Genomic DNA, 19,605 nt, shown 5'->3' on the forward strand with positions numbered 1-19,605 from the left:
AAAGGGGGTCAGAGGAACCACAGGGTCAGGGCTGCTGGCATGACGTCATTCTGTGAGGTGAACAGCTGGCTTGAGAATGGAGGCTGATGGAACTGGGCGGAGCCACACTGACAGCAGATGGCTGGTAGTGGAAGGCAGCGAATCAGAGTAAAGGCTCCTGGCGCTGTCTTCTGCTTTGTCCTGACTGGAAGAAAGACTTTAAACACCTTCAGGGTCACAAGGAGACGGCCGCAGGTGCCCAGCCCAGTCCCTTCTCCGCAACACTGCCCTCCTTGAGGACAGTGTCCAGTGAACCTGCTTCCAAGCCAGACTCGCAAAGCCCTGGGTGCTGTTCCATTCTGTACCTCAAGTGTGGGAGCATCCAGCAGATAGATGCACAGGGTTGGGGCGGGGGGTGGTGGTGGCGGTCACAAAGGGGCTGAGTGCATTTTGGCCTCTGCAGCGAGCACCTGAGGCTGGGTGGCTCACGAACCACGGACATCCATTGCTCACGGTTTTGGCCTACCCACTCCACTTTGCTTCCACAGGGGAATGATGTCCTGGGCAGCAGAATTAGGTCAGGTCAAAATACATTCTATACATGTATGAAAATGTCCTCTTAAAACCCAGTACAATGAATATATGACTACAGAATAAAAGAAAAGGAAATTCACAGATGGCATCATCCTATACATATAAAATTTTACATATAAAATTCTAAGGTGTACACACACACACACACACACACACACACACACACACACACCATGCAATGGAATAGTATTCAGCCATTAAAAAGGAACGAAGCATTGATGTGTGTGGCAACATAGACGAACTTTGTAAACCTCACACTCAGTGAAAGGAGCCAGCTACAAAGGGCCACAGAGAGCATAATTACACGAAAGGAAATGTCCAGAACAAGAAAACCACAGGGGTAGGAAGCAGACCAGTGGTTGCCAGGGGCACCGCATAATGGGCTTGGGGTTTCCTTTTGAGATGATGGAAATATTTTGGAATTAGAAGTGGTAATGTCGCAATTCTGTGGGTGCGCTGAGTGTGCTGAGATTGTATGTTCTAAAGTGATTTAAATTATATGATTCCCCCCCCTTTTTTTTAAGGCACGAAAGCTTTCATTTGGTGTGTATTCTCTCTCCTTCTGTCCCTGTTTCTCCTCCATGTCTTTGTTTCTCCTTCTCTCTGTCTCTCTGATTCTGTCTCTGTCTCTCTCCTGAGTCCCAGAAGCCACAGAAAGAAGTCTGTGCCCCAGTCAGCGCCCTGTCTTGCACCTGGTGCCGAGCCAGCCTCACGTGGACCTCCATGTGGATGGGATGCACCAGGAAGCAGAGCCAGCCCAGCCCCTGACCCCCAGCAGCTGGAGGTCAACACATGGTAATTATTGCCTTAACCACTACACTTTAGGATAATTTGCTCTTTGCCGGCAGCTAACCAACACCCAGCCCTCCTGCCATTTTCTCCTTTCCAAACCAGCCCAGGGGCCTGGAGCCCTGCTGGCTGGCATACCTCCCTCCTCCCCAACACACTCCAAGCTTCTCTCACCCTGTGGGTCCCCCCCCCCCCCCCCGCTCCCCAGAGGCTCTCCTGCAGCATTGGTTGGGAGGAGGAGGGAGGAAGCCCAGCCAGGTGGAGTCTGAAAGGCCTTGTGATGCCCACATAGAGATGACCCTAACCACCCAGGGTACCTTTGTCCAGAACAGGGCCAAAGATTGCCAGGCTGTTGCTGACGGTGGTACAGTTCCAACGCCGGCCTCGGAACTGGTGCTGGCACTCCTGGATGCCAGCCTTGACACCTTCAGCCACACTGGGCATGATCTCCACATAGTTCCTGCAGAAGCGAAGCTGCTTGGGCACCAGACCTGGGATACTGGCACAGAGGATGGGCTGAGTGCTCAGGGAAGAGTACTGGGGCCCCACAGCCAAGGACCTGGTGGGAAGACAAGGCAGTTAGTGAAACCATCGCTGGAAACAGACACTTTGCTATGTATCTATGCTGGGTCTGATGCTGCTCCTGCCTTGAGGGACACCTAGAGACAGGATGCTGCGGACCATGTACCTAAGATGAGGATCCGATGCCAAGCTGTCACAATTGCTGTGTGCAAAAACCAGTCCAAGCATTCCTGCTCTGCAGAGGTCCCTCAGGCTGTGGCTCAGGCTTCTGAAGGCACTGGAGGGTACAGAGCCTGATGGAGACCACAGGATGAGGATGGTTGCTAAGGGGTCTCAACGGACCCCAGAGCAGATGGTACTGGTCTTCCCTGAGGAGGGGCACAGTCAGGTCTGGGAGAGGGGGAACACCAGCTTCCAAGGCAGGGCATAAAAATTGTACTAAATTAATTCCTTCCCGTTTTGGACTATTCACCCCGAGATATAAAAGCAGATGTCCTCAAAGTGTGAGGAGGGGATGGGAGAAGGCTGTTGGTAAAGTGCCTGCCAGGCAAGCATGAGGTCCTAAGATAGAATCCTTAGCACCCATGTAAAAACCAGATTGGCATACACCTGTAACCACAGAACTGAAGATGAGCGGGCATTGAGACAGCTAGTCTAGACAGTGAGGTCTGGGTTCAGTAACAGACCCTGTCCGCAAAACGAAGGTGGAGAGTGACAGAGGAAGACGCCCAACATCAACCTTTGGCCTACACACACACACACACACACACACACACACACACACACACACACACACACACACACACCATACCACACCCCCTCCACAGGCACATTGGCACACATATATACACAGCAGATATCAAGCTCTTTTGTATGAAATAGCATGATATTTGCACACAGTCTGCCTACCCTTCTGTATACACCAAACCCAGAAGACAGTGATACTAACACAGTGGAGTGTGTCACACTATACTTCACAGAATGCGGATGCAGGAAGTCCACACATGTTCAGTACACATGCAGTCATTTTCCCAAATACTTTCTCTTTTTTCCCCCCTGTTTTTTATTTATTTTTTTATTATTATTATTATTATTTGTTTATTTGTTTTTTCGAGACAGGGTTTCTCTGTGTAGCTTTGCGCCTTTCCTGGAACTCGCTTTGTAGACCAGGCTGGCCTCGAACTCACAGAGATCTGCCTGCCTCTGCCTCCCAAGTGCTGGGATTAAAGGTGTGCGCCACCACCACCCGGCTTGTTTTGTTTTTTAAGACAGGGTTTCTCTATGTAGCCCTGGCTGTCCTAGAACTCACTATGTAGACCAGGCTGGCCTCCAACTCACAGAAATCCACCTGCCTCTGCCTCCCGAGTGCTGGGATTGAAACTGGGCCGCCACACCTGGTTATCACCATTGTTTTCAGAAACACTCACTATTAGGACTCATTCTGTAGCTGATGCTAGCCTGGAACTGGCTATGTATGTAGTCCAGGCTGGAACTTAATGATCCTTAGACTCCTACTGCTGGGATTATGGGCATTACCACAGCCAACTTCTCTGAACCACAACTTAAAAGAAAGACTGGCTAGGTCTCTTTGGGAACTGATCATGAGGGAAGAACAGAGTTTTCTCACGGCTACGGCGGCCCCAAATGATGCTTACGTCCCATTAAGTGCACCTCCAGTCCCAACTCACCGTTTTCAGGTTCCCATCCACATGTCCCTGGGATCTACTCCCCATAGAGCTGGTCTCTCCTATCTCCTGAAACACTCAAGAAACCTGTGTCACACACTGCCACATGCCTGCCCTTAGTGCAGTCCATGTCCCCGTGTGCACCCCATGAGAGGAGGGCCTGCCCTTTGCTCCTTCAGCCTTTCCCTCTTTGGTATGGATAAGGCCTGTGGGCTGGGCGGGTAGATTTACACGCACACCTGCTTATGATAGGCGCCATGTTCACAGGAAGGCCAGGCCTGGTACAGGCTGGGGATTGCTCCTGTTCTCAGTAGCTGTGAGCCTTTCCTCTCCAGGCCCCTGACCTGTTTAGTCTGGCTCAGAGGTGCCCCTCTTCCTGCCTGCAGTAGGAATCAGCTTACGTTCTCTTCTCCAGGTGCAGACCGCCATGGTTGTCTGTGTGCCCCTGCTGGCACTGGATGGACCAAATGGGCACCTTTGAGTTTGGGATGAGCAGACACTTGGCAGAGAGAGAGAGAGAGAGAGAGAGAGAGAGAGAGAGAGAGAGAGAGAGAGAGAGAGAGAGAGAGAGATCACTGTCCAAGGTACTGGCCTGAGGCCAAGATGTGGACATATGGAGTGGACTGAGATCTGTGCTCTTTACCTTCAAGAACGGCCCTGAGAGGAAGGGCCTGGTCAGGTTCCCAGAGTAGAGAGAGACTAGACCAAGGAGGAAACCCACTGCTGTGCCACTTTTGGATGACCATCTTAAAACCAGAAGGTCCCGATGTGTCCTGTCAGGCTTTCCTCCTGTGATAGTGGATCCGGAAGGACTTTGTCTCTTCTTCCGCCATTACTCAGTTCTTCTCTGCACCCCCACCCCCCACTGCGCTCACACTCACCCACCATTCCTCAGCTCTCCTCCACTGCACTCACACTCACCCACCATTCCTCAGCTCTCCTCTGCACCCCCACCCCCCACTGCGCTCACACTCACCCACCATTCCTCAGCTCTCCTCTGCACCCCCCACCCCCCACTGCGTTCACACTCACCCACCATTACTCAGCTCTCCTCTGCACCCCCCACCCCCCACTGCGTTCACACTCACCCACCATTACTCAGCTCTCCTCCACTGCGCCCACACTCACCCCGAGAATCTCCCACTTGTGGGAAAGCAAAATTTCCTCTTGGCCTGGGCAATGCTTTTCTTTCTTTTGTTCTTTCTTTTTTCTTTCTCTTCTTTTTCTTTCTTTGGTTTCTGTCTTGGAACTCACTATGTAGACCGGTCTGGCCTAAAACTCACAGAGATCCGCCAGCCTCTGACTCTTTCTTTTTAAAAACATTTATTTTTGTTTTATTTTACAGTATGGGTGTTTTGCCTGAGTGTGCATCACCACACTTGTTGTGCTGGAGATCAAACACAGGGCTTCATACATGCTAGGCAATCATTCTACCCATGAGTTACATCCATGGCTCCCAGAGAGGAAGTAAGGGCATCTGCCTATCCATCCAAAGGAGGGATAATCTTCACTCCCAAATGCAGTTAACTAGGAGACTTAGAGTAAGAGTTTCTTAAATAGCAGAAAATGAGAACCTGACCCATGTCTGTCTTCACTATAGGAATTGCCCAGGGCCAGTGGCCAGTTCCAAAGAATGGGTGGTCTCTGCTGTGAGATGTCAGAAGCCAGGGCTCATTCTGGGTGCTGATGATGTGGGGTTAGGAGATGAGCTAAAGAAGAGGATGCTGCAGAGGCACCTAGCTGAGAAGCTGCTGCAGGTGGCATGGAGTTGTCAAACCTCAGCTGCTTTCTCACCTTGTGGGAGTGGCCTCCAGGGAAGGCAGAGAGGGGACTTCCCAGGTTCATGGCTGCTCCCAGCCCCCTTCCTGGGGATGCTGAGTCAGCCTGCTCTGCCTCCCCTCCTCTGGGCAGGTCCCTGCTCGTCACCTCCCCTAGGAGGCCAGGGTGTGGGCAGCTCCAGCAGGATCCTCCCGGCTCTCCCTTGTGGATTTAGGAAGGTGGAAGAGAGCCTTCTCTGGACCCAAGGGCCTCTTAAGTCCCTTGAATCACAGCCTGGATCATTTCTCATTCCCTGGGAGGTGGACCATCAGGAAAGCCCAGGCATAGCCTTGTGGGAAGAATGCTGAGGGCTGAGCAAAGGGTACCTGTTCTATGATGGAGAAGGCAGGGCAGGGTCAAGGAGGTTCATCTTAAGCATCTGGGTCTCAATTGGGTTGTGATGGTCAATCTAGTTTTAGTTTGTTTAGTTCCTTCCTTCCTTCCTTCCTTCCTTCCTTCCTTCCTTCCTTCCTTCCTTCCTTCCTTCCTTCCTCCCTCCCTCCCTCCCTCCCCCACCCCCCCCTCTCTCTCTCTTTCTTTCTTTCTTTCTTTCTTTCTTTCTTTCTTTCTTTCTTCTGTTTTTGTTTTCTGAGACAGGGTCTCATGTATCTCAGGCTAACTTCCAATTTGTTAAGCTGCTAAGGATGACTTTGAAAGCTTCGTCCTTCTGCCTCTACCTCCTGAGTGCTGAGATCACAGGTGCATACTAGCAAGCACTCCACTAACTAAACTACATCCTGGAACTCACTCTGTAGACCAGGCTGGCCTCGAACTCACAGAGATCCACCTGCCTCTGCCTCCCAAGTGCTGGGATTAGGAATAGCTGTCCATAGTTAAACATCCATTTATTTATTTATTTATTTATTTATTTATTTATTTATTTATTTATTTTTAATGTTTTTGAGACAGGGTCGCACATATCCCAGACTGGTCTCTAACTCTACTTGCAGCCAAGGATGACCTTGAACTTCTGATCCTCTCCAGTACTATTTCAAGTGTCCTCCCAGACATTTGGCTAGCTTACCAAGTGTCAAGTCCTGAGTGTCTCTTTCCTCCTTCCCCTTCTGGTTAGTGAGACTTGCCCTTGTCAGGCAACCACTACTGAGCAACAAGCTCCTGCTAGGTAGCCCAGGCTAGCCTCAAACTCATGATTCTCTAGGCTCAGCCTCCCTAGTCTGGGATCCCAAGTGTGTACCATGCCTGGTTTACTCTCTCAACACCAGCACGAGGGGAAACTGCCTACAGACTAAGTGCTAAGAGCTCTTTGCGCTGTCGTCAAGACACATTCCAAGAGTCATTTCAGTGGCTGAAGGTGCCCTTTGCCAAGTCTGACAAACTTCAGTTGGATCCTTAGAATCCACACCATGGAAAGAGAGAACAGATTCCTGAAGTTGTCCTCTGACTCCCCCACCCCCACCCCCATAAGCATGCTGTGGCATGTGCACAAGAACAAGTAGACACATAATAAATAAATACAATTAAATTAAAAATTTTTTAAAAATCTAAAAGAAATCGCCCAGAAGGAAAGTGGAGTTGATACAACCACAAGAAACCAAACCCATTGAGTTACAGGAAGGAGAGCAAGTTTGTGTTTTGTAGGGTTCAGGCTATGGTGTGCTCTAGACTTGTGCATACTGTATACAGCCACAGCACCTGCAATTTCTTCTCCAGCTATCATCCCCACCTTGGAGGTATCTACCTTCCTTTCGGGGCGTTAGCAACTGTGGCTGTAACAGCAGTGTGTCGCCTCCTTTCATAACTGAAGGTGAGGTTTCCACTGCAATGAGCAGAGCTGGGCATGAGAATTCCATTTCTCATCGCGTTTGGAACATGGGCATGGGAACCCCACGTAGTACCCAAAGGCTGCACAGGAATATCACTCCAGGGTTCGAATGTCTACCAAGTCTCTCCTGCTGTAGGCTGAGAGGCTGGACCACTCAACACCCAGAAGGAGGCAGCTGCTCACTAGGACAAAAACAGCTTTTTTTTTCTTCTTCAGTTCCCTATCTTCAGAACCTATCCACGCCCAGAATCTGGCAGCCCTCCAAATTCTGAGGTGTCCTCATAGTTCCGAGGTGCAGACCTATGCCCAGAAACTCCTATCAGGACTTTGGAGGCATACACTGTAGTCTGGAGCTCTAAGTTCGCCTAAGCATGTGTGCATTCAGAAGTTGGATCTGAAGCATGGAGTTTGTCTCGAAGTTTCCGGCTCTGAGACCAAGGAGTCATGTTCCAAGACCAGAGAGGGACTGTCAGGAGCTGCCCCAAGCCAGCCAGCCAGTCCTGGAGAGCTCAGTCCCACAAACACAGAGAATGACCCTCAACAATGTAAGTGAGGTTAGAAGTGTCTTCCCCAATCTGACGGACACCTGTGAGCTACAATATTTCCGTAATTCTGTGGGTATCCGTTCCACTTTGACAAGAACCAAAGAGCACATCACTGTCCTTCTCATTTGCACTAGATTCTCCTACCCTCCCCTGCATCCTAGCAACCAGACTCCCCCCCCCCAAAAAAAAAGATGCCTTCTAGGGCTCTGGGGGCACATGCCACTACCCCATTGGCTTAGCCTGTGGACAGCTATCCCTTCCTGCTTCTTCTCAGGACCTCTCCTTCCACAGATCACCTCACACAGTATTTGCTCCTTTAAACCTCTCATCATTATCCCTGCCCTCTGCTCCGGTTCCCCTGGGACCACTGGGTGGAACTCATGGATGAGGTCTTCACAGACCCTGGATGTGACTCCCTCCAGCTAGACCAACTAGCACAGGTGCCATCCAAGGCCACCTGGGGCAAGAAACCAAGGCTCGGTGAGTAGAACCGGTGCCAAGATTTCAGGTTGATGTGGCAAAAACAGCAGTTCCGTTACATTGGCTCCCAAGGGCACACCCTCATGCATTCACGTTCAGATGTGTACACATGCGTCAGAGGTCAGGGGTCAGTCTGGTGTGTTCCTTAGGAGCTATGTGCCTTGTATTTTGTTTTTTGTTTTGGTTTTTAGAGACAGGGTTTCTCTGCTTAGCTTTGTGCCTTTCCTGGAACTCACTCTGTAGACCAGGCTGGCCTCGAACTCACAGAGATCTGCCTGGCTCTGCCTCCCGAGTGCTGGGATTAAAGGCGTGTGCCACCGCCACCCAGCGTGCCTTGTACTTTGTTACAGGGTCTCTCATTGGAACTTCTGGCTCACTGATTAGGCTAGGCTGGCTGGTCACTGAGCCCCAGGGTCTGCTGTCTCTGCCTCCTCAACACTGGCATTTCAAAACTATGCCACTGTAGTCTGCTTTCTATGTGTGTCCTGAGGATCAAACACAGGCCCTCATGGTTATGCAGCAGGCACTTCTGATACTGACTGAGCTGTCATCTGGGCCCCGATACACTATGACACTCTTAAAATGTGTTAAGCTCCAGTCCAAGCAAAATAACATTTATGAATGAATCCAATATAAAGAAATGCATCAAGCAGAGGCCATGTATAGCCACCATGTCACAATGACAGGGAATTTTAAAGGTGGCCAGCTTCCCCCATAGCACCACTTTCGTCAAGGGAGAGTCATCAAGGGAAACGAGGGTGGTGGCCACAGCCATTAGGTCTCATCTCACTCATGGCGCTGGTCTATCCTGGCCCGCCCTTGGAAACGCCTGGGGCCTCCGTTTCCATAGCTGAACAGGAGGTGACTGGGTTAGAGCAGGGCCCAGTGCCAGAAACATGCATTTGTTTGTTTGGTTTTGGTTTTTTTGTTTTGTTTTGTTTTTTTGAGACAGGGTTTCTCTGTGTAGCCCTGGCTGTCTTGGAACTCACTCTGTAGACCAGGCTGGCCTCGAACTCACAGAGATCCGCTTGCCTCTGCCTCCCAAGTGCTGGGATTAAAGGTGTGTGCCACCGCCGCCCGGCCAGAAACATTGTTTTTAAACTACTGATCTGAGACTTCTTTCAGCTCGAAGTTCTACATCTGTAATGACACTCCATAGACGAGGGATTTTCTAAGGCTTGAGTTCAAGGGCAAAGCGTCTGACCGTCTTCCTGGGGTCTGAAGGGCCTTTCCCACCCGCCGCTCTTCTGCTTTTGCTACACCACTCTCCCAGGAGTTAGCCACAGACATACTTTCCCCTAGACATCAGGGATTCCACTGACCTCTCTGGAGCCATTGATCCTCACGAAGGCCAAGACATACGAGGTCTAAACCCCCAAGAGATACCAGGGGCTGAAGAATAGGCAGGGACCAGTGGAACCTGAGCCCTGGCAGTCACCCTTGCCTGCTTACAAGACCCCCAAGAGATGGTCACAAGCCAAACTGGTGGCCTTCATCCTGCCCAGCATAAACCTAGTCTTTACTAAGCCCCTGGTGCCCACCCTGGCACACAGATGCTTCTGGCATGTGTAGACCAGTGTCCAAAGACAGACAGCCTCATTTAAGGCTTCTCAAGGGACCCCGTGTCCCCAATCTTTTGCCCAGGAGAGCATTGAGACTAGGAGATACTGTCATCAGTCACTCCCAATCCATATCCAGCTCCTCCGGCTGGGAGGTCACTGTAAGGTCTGAACCCTGCCTTGGGGTGATGGAAACAGCCAGGCAGGAGGGCCCTGCCTGGGCCTGGGGAGAAGTTGGGAGGCCGGCACGCCCTCACTGCACCCATTTCTCTGCACCTGGCCTTTGTGATTCACTACAGGAGGAATTCATTCCATTTCCCCTCTCTCTGCCAACCAGGGTGGAGGACAGCCTCTCCGGAGAAGCCTGCACTCTACCTCCAGCTAGGATTGTAACTGTCCAACTGGATGTCGCATTGCAAGGTCCTCTGGACACCTGCCCGCCCTCCCCCACCGCTCCTCCGAGAGGCCTGGCCGTCTCACCCCCCCCCCCCAAGCCCCTCCCTGGGTCCCAGCAGAAAGACTGGCAGCTGAAGTTAGGCAGTGGACGGTGACCTCTGAGCACTGCAGACCCCACGTAGCTGCCAAGGCCGCCATCAAAAAGTTCCCCAAACGCAGATGTTTAAACCAAGCCTTAGAAAGCAGGTCTGGAATGTTTGAACCTTACAAAAGCATGTATCTGTGGGTCAAACAAGAACAACCCACACCAATGAAAATACCTGTGTCGTGCCAATCAGATCACAGACTCCGCTTGCCTTCACTTTCATTAATGCTGTTAATTTTTTATTATTACTTAATGATAGTTTTGGAAGGAGCAGGCATCGCCTTCAACCTGGAGCACGCGGAACGCCGTTTTGGAATACAGTCCCATCCCTAGACTCAGGGTTTCATCCTGTGGCTGCAGCCACGTGAGCCACGCCTGCAGCCGGCAAACACTAATGGTTTTTCTCCCCCCCCCTCCTTCCCTTGCTCCTGTTGAAAGGCCGGGCACCTGGCCAGGGATACAGCAGAGACGCTGGCTGTGACATGCAGGGGAGGAAGGAGGCTGGTCCAGGACTGTGAGATGGGCAGCAGGCCAGCCTAGCCTGGGCCAGCACTGGCCTCCCTTGGCCAAGGGCCTCCAGCTTCTATTTGGTCTCAAGAGAATTTTCCCACCCTTGTGTCATGACTCTGGTTCCATGTTAGCTGGTGTTGAGCCTGCAGGAGCAAGTAGGGGACCCACTGCCATTTATGATGGCCGCTCGTGGGCAGACAGAGAGGGGTGGTGTGAGGAGGTGAATCAGCAGGGGTGCTGAGGGTGGGTTGCATTTGGACAGGCATAGGTGAGGGACCCAGGCTGCAGTGCTTACAGTTAATTCACTTGCTTACTGTGACACCCTTCCCTGTCCTGGGCCTTGGTTTCCCCATCTGTCCGATGAGGTGGTCAGACTTTATTCTAACAGGTTTTTAATAGGAGTGGGGCATATAAGCTGTCTACTCCAGAGTCTCCATTGCTTTCCTGACTTCAGAGGGGCTGAGCCACATCCTGCGGACAGAGCCTCCGGGGCCTCTCTCCCGGGAAGGCACTGTACACTGGTGGCCCCGTTACCTGCCTGTCTGGGACTGTCCACCTCTCCTTGCATCTGGATCTGGTACAGGAGGTACCTCGTTTGCCTGACTTCGCTCATCCTCTGCTGGAAGGGAATCAGGCACAGTAAACACTGGGTTGGATCCTGGCAAAGTGGGATTCCCAAGGCGCTGCCCAGGCCCAGAGGGAACAAGGAGGATCATTGGTAGAGGTCTCTGCTGGTAAGGGTCCTGGGCCAGTGTGTTGCAGGCTGATGGAGCATCCATGCTATTCAATTCGGACCGGCCTTTCTCTCTGGAGTACTGGGTCTCTCAGTGGCAACACCAGGCTTCCACTCTCATACCTGAGACCCAAGGTATGGGGCTCACTCTCTCATGGATAACCAAAGCACACTGTCCTCTCTTGAATGGGGCTGCCCAGGGACCAACCAGACGAAAAGCTGTGTTCCTGAGATCCCCAAAATCAGCTGTCTTCCCCCAAATAGACAGCATCCCCAGGAAGTAGAAGCCCTCTTTGAGATTCCAGCACTTTCTGAGCTGGGGAGGGGTCCCAAGTCCTCACTCCAGGCTGCACAGGGCCCTGCCTGAAGCCTTCCCAGCCAGCTCCTGTCCTGCCCCGCCGGGCCAGCAGGATTACTGACACATACTTTGAGCGAGTCCTGGCAGGCGGGAGGCTCCCGCGCCGGCGGCCATGTGTTTGCCAGCCTCCCTGGGCGGCAGCGGCACGTTCTGCTGGTGAAGGAATGTGGAAGCGCCAATGTATCAGACACCTCCAGGGTGTCACCTGAGGAGCCCCGGAGGGAGACCTAGGCAGAGGCAGAGGCCGGGTACCCCAGGTCTCAGGGCTGGAAAGTTGTCATGTGGTGGGATGGGGGAAGGTATTAGACATATTAAAACGTGTCCCTATGCCCTCCGCGCTCAGGTGCAGCATCCAATTTTCACAGGAAGGGCTCTGTTCATTCAACACAACCTTACCGATTGGCCGCAGAGGGCAAAAAGCAAGGTCAGGAAGAAGAAAGGAAGCCATCCTGATAGCTTGACCAGTGAGTCTGCTTGATGGAGTCACAGCCTTGATGATAGGTGTAGGGAGTGTGTCATTTCCAAAGGAAGAGGAATGCTCCTGTGTGCAGGTGGCCCACATGGCTGAGGCCTCTCTGGCCATGGGCCTGTGCCTCTCTGAGATTTAGTCCCAGAATGCTCTACAAAGACAGTATGTATCCATCAGCTCACTGCGAGGACATATTTCCTTCAGGTGCACATGACAGAGTTGAGGGCTTTGTCGACTTAAAGGAGGGCCGCGCTGTTAACAGCCTCCTGGACGCTTCAGCCTTTGGAAGTGAAGGGGAAGTGGCCAGCTCCCTTCCTCAGCCTTGGATTCTGCAGCTCATCATCTCCCAGACTGCAAGACTGGTAGCAGGTCAAACCCTCAGGAAGCCTTCCCACCGTGAATCCGTGTCAGTCTCCTTTCAGTTAGCTACTCACTCGGCTGCAGCCTCCTTCTCCAGAGGACTGACTGTCCAAGATCCAAATGGTCCTCCCTGAAGCCTCTCAGTCCAAATGCCTAATCCTTCAGCTTCCCAGAAGAGAAGCAAATGCAGGCATTTCCAAGGCTGGGCTGGCAGTGCTCACATCTGGGTCCTGGGGTATAGGTGGGGGAAGAACTCTGCTCACGAGTGATTTCAGGATGCCACCCAGGCTTAGATGCCTCCTCGACCAACCGGAGGAGAATCTGACTTGCCAGGGAGCTATCTTCAAGCTTCTGTGATATCACCAACCTCTCCCTCCTCTACCACACACACACACACACACACACACACACACACACACGCACGCACGCACGCACGCACGCACGCACGCACATGCACGCACACACACAAATGCACACGAGTGCGTGCTTTCATTTCAGATTGTATTTCTTCACAGACAAGTGGCTGATCTTTCACAGGTGGGATCTGGTTACACATCAAGAAGCATTGACCATATTCTGAGGACCAAGGTGACAAAGCTGAGTCCTGTTTCCTGAATTCTGGACCACACCAAAAAGAAGGATGGTTGCATTGCCAGGGAACTGAAATTCTCTGACCCTCCAGGCCAAAGGTTTGTACAAGGGACCAAATGTCTGTGTATGTGGGGGATGTTACCAGGCCATTAATGATCACCTGAAAGCATACTCACTGCTACTATATTGACTCACCCTCTGCTCTGGACACAAAGGGGTCTGGGAAGCTTTATGCGAATGAGATAGAAAATCTTTTTAAGGGGGTGTAAAGCCGGGTGAAATAAAGACACCCAGCCTCGGAGATGTTCCCCCATAGCATTTGGAGGGTGTCGGCACCAATGTCTGGAGGAGCTGGACAAGCTGGGCTCTGGAGAGGGCTGGCTTTGACTATTCCTTGGGTGGTTAATGAAGAACGTTAGGTGATTGGCAGTTCTGGAGCAGCTGGGGTACTAGTGGTGGGGGTGATTTGCTTAGTGTCTTGCTTTCTCTTGCTTTGTGAGTTGTATGTCAGTTACTGACCAAGAGGAAGGAGGGAGGGAGGGAGGGAACGAACAGAAAGAGAACTGAGACAGAGCTGGGCAGAGGAGGAAGGAGCAAGAAGATCCTCATGTACCCACCACCACCCCATGGGCCACACTGCTGTGTTCCCACCCTCCCTGAGGGTGAGAACAGAGGCCACGCTTTGTGGGCTGGACTGGGATGAGGCTCATCAAGGACAGCTCTGGGAGTGGGGTCTGCGGACCTGCCTGGAACAAGCCAAGAAATTTAGCTCGACTCCTCCTCAGTCTACCTGTCTCTGCCCAGCTGACCTTTCTCATCGGCTTGTCTGCGCCACACAGCAGCCTACTCACTGTGGCTACCTGATGATTCTACACGTACCCCCCACCTCATCTGTAACCTTCTCTCTGCCTTATACTCACTCCCAGGGTCACAGTGCCCTGCCCATTACTCTCTCTCTCTCTCTCTCTCTCTCTCTCTCTCTCTCTCTCTCTCTCTCACCTTCTCTGTGTGTTCCACCAGGAGACTTTGTCCCCACTGTGGGCCAGACTGCTGACAGTGATCACCAGGCCACAAGGGGATAGGAAATGGGCTAAGGACACTGGCTTCTAGGGGCTCTCTGTGCCCAGCAGCGCATGGGGGCATGGCTGCAGAACCGTTAACAGCCAGAGGGACCTCTGTGCTGAGAAGAGGAACTAGAGTTGGTCTTAAAGAAATGGGACACAGCACACAGTCTCGGGGGTACGAGGGAGAACCCCAGAAAGGAGATTGTTAGAAGCTACTGAGGGGCTGTGGGAGAGCTGGGCACTCACTGGTCCCACCTGCTCTGCAGTGTGGCTTTCATACTCAGGAGCCCGTGGTCCAACAGGAACTCGTCCATAGGAGAGGAGACCCGAGGAACAAGGGAGAAAGGGCATCTGGGACCGGGCTCTTCCACCAGTAAAGGAGCAGGGAAGCAGCCACCTAAACAGGAAATTCAGGGGGCAGTGAGGGCATGGGGTAAGCGTGGGGTGAGGCCAGACGTGTCCAGGGAGGGTGGGAACACAGCAGTGCAGTATGGCCCATGGGGTGGTGGCGGGCACAGAGGAATTTGTAAATCTGAATAAAGTCAATTCCCCTGACACGAGATTAGCTCAGAGTCTGGAGGGGGGGGCACAAGGCTGACCCCTGGGACAGGAGATAAGAAGAAAGCGGGAGGAAGGGGGGTCAGGGAGAGCAGCACATCTTAGATTTCTTCCAGTGTCCATAGGGACTGTCCTCTAAAGGAATCCACATTCTTTTAGCCTCATGAACCTCTCCTCTTCCCCTGGGCTCTTTGCAATCAGTTCTAATACTGTGAGAAGAGAAACTGGAAAGAGGAGCAGGAAAGGCAAACAGACCCTCCCCGTGCTCTGGTCCACTTGCCTGCCCCTTGCCCCAGCTCTTGAAGATCCCAGGAGAGACACTCTTGGAGGCCTGTCTCTCCGTGGTATCACGACTGGCACTGGGGCTGGACACACCATCCCTCAGAGCAGGTCCTGGGGAGGTGGTGGACATTCGAGGTCACCCAAGGTGCAGAGCAGAGCTAACTTTCTCCTCTCTCCCTCCTTCCCCCTAAGAGCCACACCAACTTCAAAAGCCTGATTGCTCCTGATTGGAGATTTCCTGGTTTTGTTTCTCCAGGTGAGGAGGTTTTCTGCCATTCACTTTCACTTTCATAGGTGAAGGGAGTTGGGGACCAGAAAGGAGGAGGGAGGCACAGGCCCCGTGGAAGGTGAAGTAACAATCAATGGGTAGCCTGAGCATAAATGTAACAAATCATAGGGTGGAAAAAGAGAAACGTTCCCAAGTCCTCTGTTTTGCCTCCGTGTGGAGCTCACCCAGCAGTGGCTATGATATATCGTTCCCCGCCCCTCCTACTTTTGGGGCTATGTCTCATCTAGACCCGGAGTGTGGGCAGGAGAAAAGAGACACTTGCAGCTTGGATAGGTAGAAAACGCAAAGCAACCTTTATTAACGAGGCAGCTATCACGCTGTATAAAGTGCCCGCAGCCATTGCTACTCTTTTTAGGCGACCCCTCTCCATTCTGCCAGCATACCCGAGCCAGCTGACACTTTGAGCCTGCCAGGGAGGAGAGGGAACGGAGGAGGCAGGAGGGGAACTCGGTCTTGTCCCCAGGAAGCCAGCATCCCAGAGTGAGGGGGGCTGCTTCTCAGGAAGCAGAATTGTTAAGTGTGAGAATCCTACAGAGAACAAAGTGGGAGTAGGGGGTGGGCGGAGAGGTGACTCTTGTCACCCACCCCTATGAATACCAGGTGGACTTCCGTATCACTTTCTGAGGCCAAAGGGCTGCCCCTAGTCCTTTGATGGGAGGGGTGGGGAGGCTAGGGGGCCTCACTTTTTTCACACCCCTCCCCTCTCACCTGGAGAATGCCGGGTGCACCCGAGGGGGGGGGTTCTAACAGCCCAGGTGAAAAGGAAGCTATACTTCTGTTGGGCTGGGTGGACCCGGCTAGAGATTCTCCCCCTGCCCCCCATCACGACCTTAGGGACAAAAATCCCAGGGCGCGGGGTAGCTAGGAGGCTGGCGACAAGGCCCTTCTTTATGGGAGCAGAGCGGGGGCGAAGGCGCTTCCTCTTGAGCCCAGGAATTCGGCGGCGGCGGGTTCTAATTAGAAGCCTGACGCAGGAGCTGGCAGCCCGCGGGGCTCTCTCGGACGCGCTGCCCCTGGCTCCCAGCGACCCGTAGGACGCGCCTCAATGTGTCCCCGCTCCTACATGTGCCGGTCGCAGCCCGCGCTCCCGGAGGCCACAGGGCTCCACAGGTGCTGCGCCGAGTGGTAAAAACTCCCGGTGAGCCCCGAGGCTCAGCTAGATCCCTGTAGAGCGCATCCGCTGCCCCTGCCGCCTCTCCAGCCCCTAGCCGACTCCCGGCTGCTCACCCTCCATCCCTGCAGCGGCGGCGCTGGCGCGGTCCCTGCATCCCCACCCCAGGCTCCTCAGCTCCTCTCCTGAAGCATCTCGAAGAGAAAAATGATTATCGGATTAGATGTACTTCGGCTCGCTGGGTCCCCCCTTCCCCTCGGCATAATTATTATAATTCCAGGCAAGCTGTCGGAGAGTGATCCTGGGTGTGTGTGTGTGGGGGGGGTGCGCATGTTTGTGGGGAGGCTTCTGTCCAACTGAGTCTCCACCAGCAGCGCGTCCCGGCCCCTTGGCGCCCGCATTCCTCTCGCTTGTGTTCGAGAGATCTGCGCATCTGATCGTGGCCTTAAGTCTCAGCTCCATGCAGGGAGGGGGGTTGTCACACACCCCGAGGAAGGGGCGCCCCAATTTCCCCTCCTCTCAGGGTACGTGCGGAGGACCTGGGGCCTGAGAACCAGGACCTTTCCTTTTCTTAACCTCGCTCCATCCCCAGGCTGAGAAGGGTCTCCTCCTAGTGTGCCCTGTCTGGAGAGGAGGATGCTGTCCAGCCTCTCCAGGACGGGGTCTCCGAAGCCTCTCACTCCGGGAAACTCAAACCCCTTACTTTACCTATTGCTCATCCCTCCCCGCAGCAGCGTTTCCTTGTCAGGGAGATACAGGCTGTGGACAGCAGACCGACCCCTAGACCCCGACAGCCACGAAGAAGCGACAGCGACAGCGTTAGGGAAGCGCGCAGGGCTCCCCGGCTGGCCCCGGTGCGCCTTGCCGCAGGCTCCGCGCCACTCCCCGCCCGGTCTCGGACTGTCTTTACGTAACTGCGCTGCCCCGAGCTGTTCAGTCTTGTCTCGCCGACTTTGTTTTAAAGTGTGTGTGTGTGTGTGTGTGTGTGTGTGTGTGTGTGTGTGTGTGTGTGTGTGTGTGTGTAAAATACGGTCCCTAAGAAGAGTCTCCCTCTTCCTCGCGCTGCTTCCCTTTTACACTCTTGCCTCGACCATCGCCTCGGCGTTAGTGTCATGTGCTGACCCGCTTTCTGCCATTCTTGTTCGACGCCAGGGACAGCATGGACCTTCACTGCCCTCCCTCCCCGCCTGCCAGGGGAATCAATGTCCCCGGAAGCTCTGCCACCCGCGTCCCAGCTGCGGCCCGAACAGGTCCAAGTGGCAGCCAAGGAAAACAACCCGCCCGCAGCCAGTGCGCAGAGCAACGGTGGGGGCCCTGCCCCCGGGGGCGGCTGCCCTAGGGTGGCACTGGGGCCGGGGCGAACGCAAGTAGACTCACTCACCACCAGATCGGGTAGCTGCCCAGCGCCTGCTTCAGGCTGCAGAGCACTAGGAGGTATCCGAGAGGAGCCATCGCGGGCTTGAGCGCGCAGGGCGGGGAGTCCGCCCCGAGAGCGCGGGCGCCGGGGCTGGCCCGGCCCTGGGAAGTGGCGCGGCTGCAGAGGCGCTGGGCCCTCTGTGGCAGCCGGGTGCGCGGGGTTCCCGGGTGTGCACCGGTACGCGGGCTCCGAGGGCGGCGCTGCGCCAGGTGGGCCGGCGGCCGGGCGGCGGGCCGAGGCCCTGGGCGGCGCGGGGCGGCGGGGGCGGGGCAGCGCCGCGGGGGGCGCCCGCCGGGGCTGGGGCTGGGGCGGGGCGGGCGGGGGGCGGGCGGGGCCCTGGGGGTTTGGAGCCTCGCGGCGCTGGCCCCTCCCGCGGCCGTGGGTGCGCTGGGTGCTAGGGTGAATGATAACGCGCCCGGGACTGAGGTGTTGAAGGTGTGTGCAGCGTGCCCGAGTATGTCGGTGTTCATGGAGGGGAGCTGGGGTGCGCGCGGGGTGCTGGGGCACTGCAGGTATGGGCCAGTGTACAACGCGCGCCGGGGTGCACAGGGTGTTAGATCTGCCCAGGTGTGCATGGGGTGTTCTTGTGCATGGGGTTAGTAGCCTTCCAGGGCCGCGCTGTGCCAGCTGGGAATTGCACCACTGCGTAGTCCTCCGGCTTGGTTCTGGTTCTTCCTGGATCTCAACTCATCGCAATCACTGTGCCAGGCCCTGGATCGCCAGCTCTGGGCTCCCTGAGCTCAGGGCAAGAAAGACACACAGCCCCAACTCCAGCGCTTTTTTTTTTTTTTTTTAAATATTCTGCCACATCCTGTCTCTTGCTCTTGGCAGCGTGGAAGTTCCTCTGGTCCATCACCTTGCTTCAGGAGTCTGTCTGTAGCCACACCCCTGCCCGGAGCAGGGACCACTGCAGACCCTCTGGACAGGCAGCAGTTAGGGACTCTGAGCACAAGAACTGATCCCTCTGCTCTCTCCCTTGTATCCAACCAGAGAAGAGAACACAGAAGCCCATTGGAGGGAATTGGCAGTTCTTGGGCTCAGGCTCTGGAACTGCTTCTAGTTCTGCTCAAGGCAATAGTTCTAGTTCTGTTCAAGGCAGTAGCAGTCTATTCAGGAAAAAACAAACAAACCACCACCAACAACAACAACAACAAAACCAAACTGACCATTTCGGCAAATCTCATTATTTTGCTGATTGGACAGGCAAAGAGAATTTTCCAAAGTCACAACACTGATTCCTCCTGACTGAGACCATTTGCAGAATTTTGTACCCCAGGGAAAGACCCTAGGGAGTTTTGTAATTTGAGGATAAGGTACAAGTTTGGATGCGCCCCAGCTTCTCCCTGGGGCACCTAAAGGCATAACAGGTACGAGACACCTCCCACCAGGGAGTGGTCCTCAGCTCTGGAGGCTGCAAGGGAAGCTCAGCAGGAATTTTTGCGGCATTTTTGATTGAAGAAAGAGCCACCAAGGCAGAGCAAGTTTCAGGCTTGTTCATGGTGCACTGTCCATCTCTAGAGTCCTTGGTCTTGAGTTATGACTCACCTGGTGGCTTGGGGGTGGGAGCA

The 19,605-nt window shown here is 53.9% G+C and overlaps 1 protein-coding gene across 1 annotated transcript in view; it reads right to left on the minus strand.

Moving 5' to 3' along the window:
* Window positions 1–18,272, minus strand: part of Wnt3a (Wnt family member 3A) — a 47,118-nt gene extending 28,846 nt beyond the window's left edge. The window contains exons 1-2 of the mRNA XM_006997223.3: window positions 18,002–18,272; window positions 1,680–1,921 (exon numbers count right to left, since the gene is read on the minus strand). Of these exons, the coding sequence (XP_006997285.1) occupies window positions 1,680–1,921; window positions 18,002–18,072 (313 nt within the window). The 5' untranslated portion in view covers window positions 18,073–18,272. The remainder of the gene's footprint in view (window positions 1–1,679; window positions 1,922–18,001) is intronic.
* Between the last annotated feature and the right edge of the window lie 1,333 nt (window positions 18,273–19,605).

Source organism: Peromyscus maniculatus, chromosome 8 (genome assembly GCF_049852395.1).
Source record: "Peromyscus maniculatus bairdii isolate BWxNUB_F1_BW_parent chromosome 8, HU_Pman_BW_mat_3.1, whole genome shotgun sequence".
Taxonomy (NCBI): Eukaryota; Metazoa; Chordata; class Mammalia; order Rodentia; family Cricetidae; genus Peromyscus; species Peromyscus maniculatus.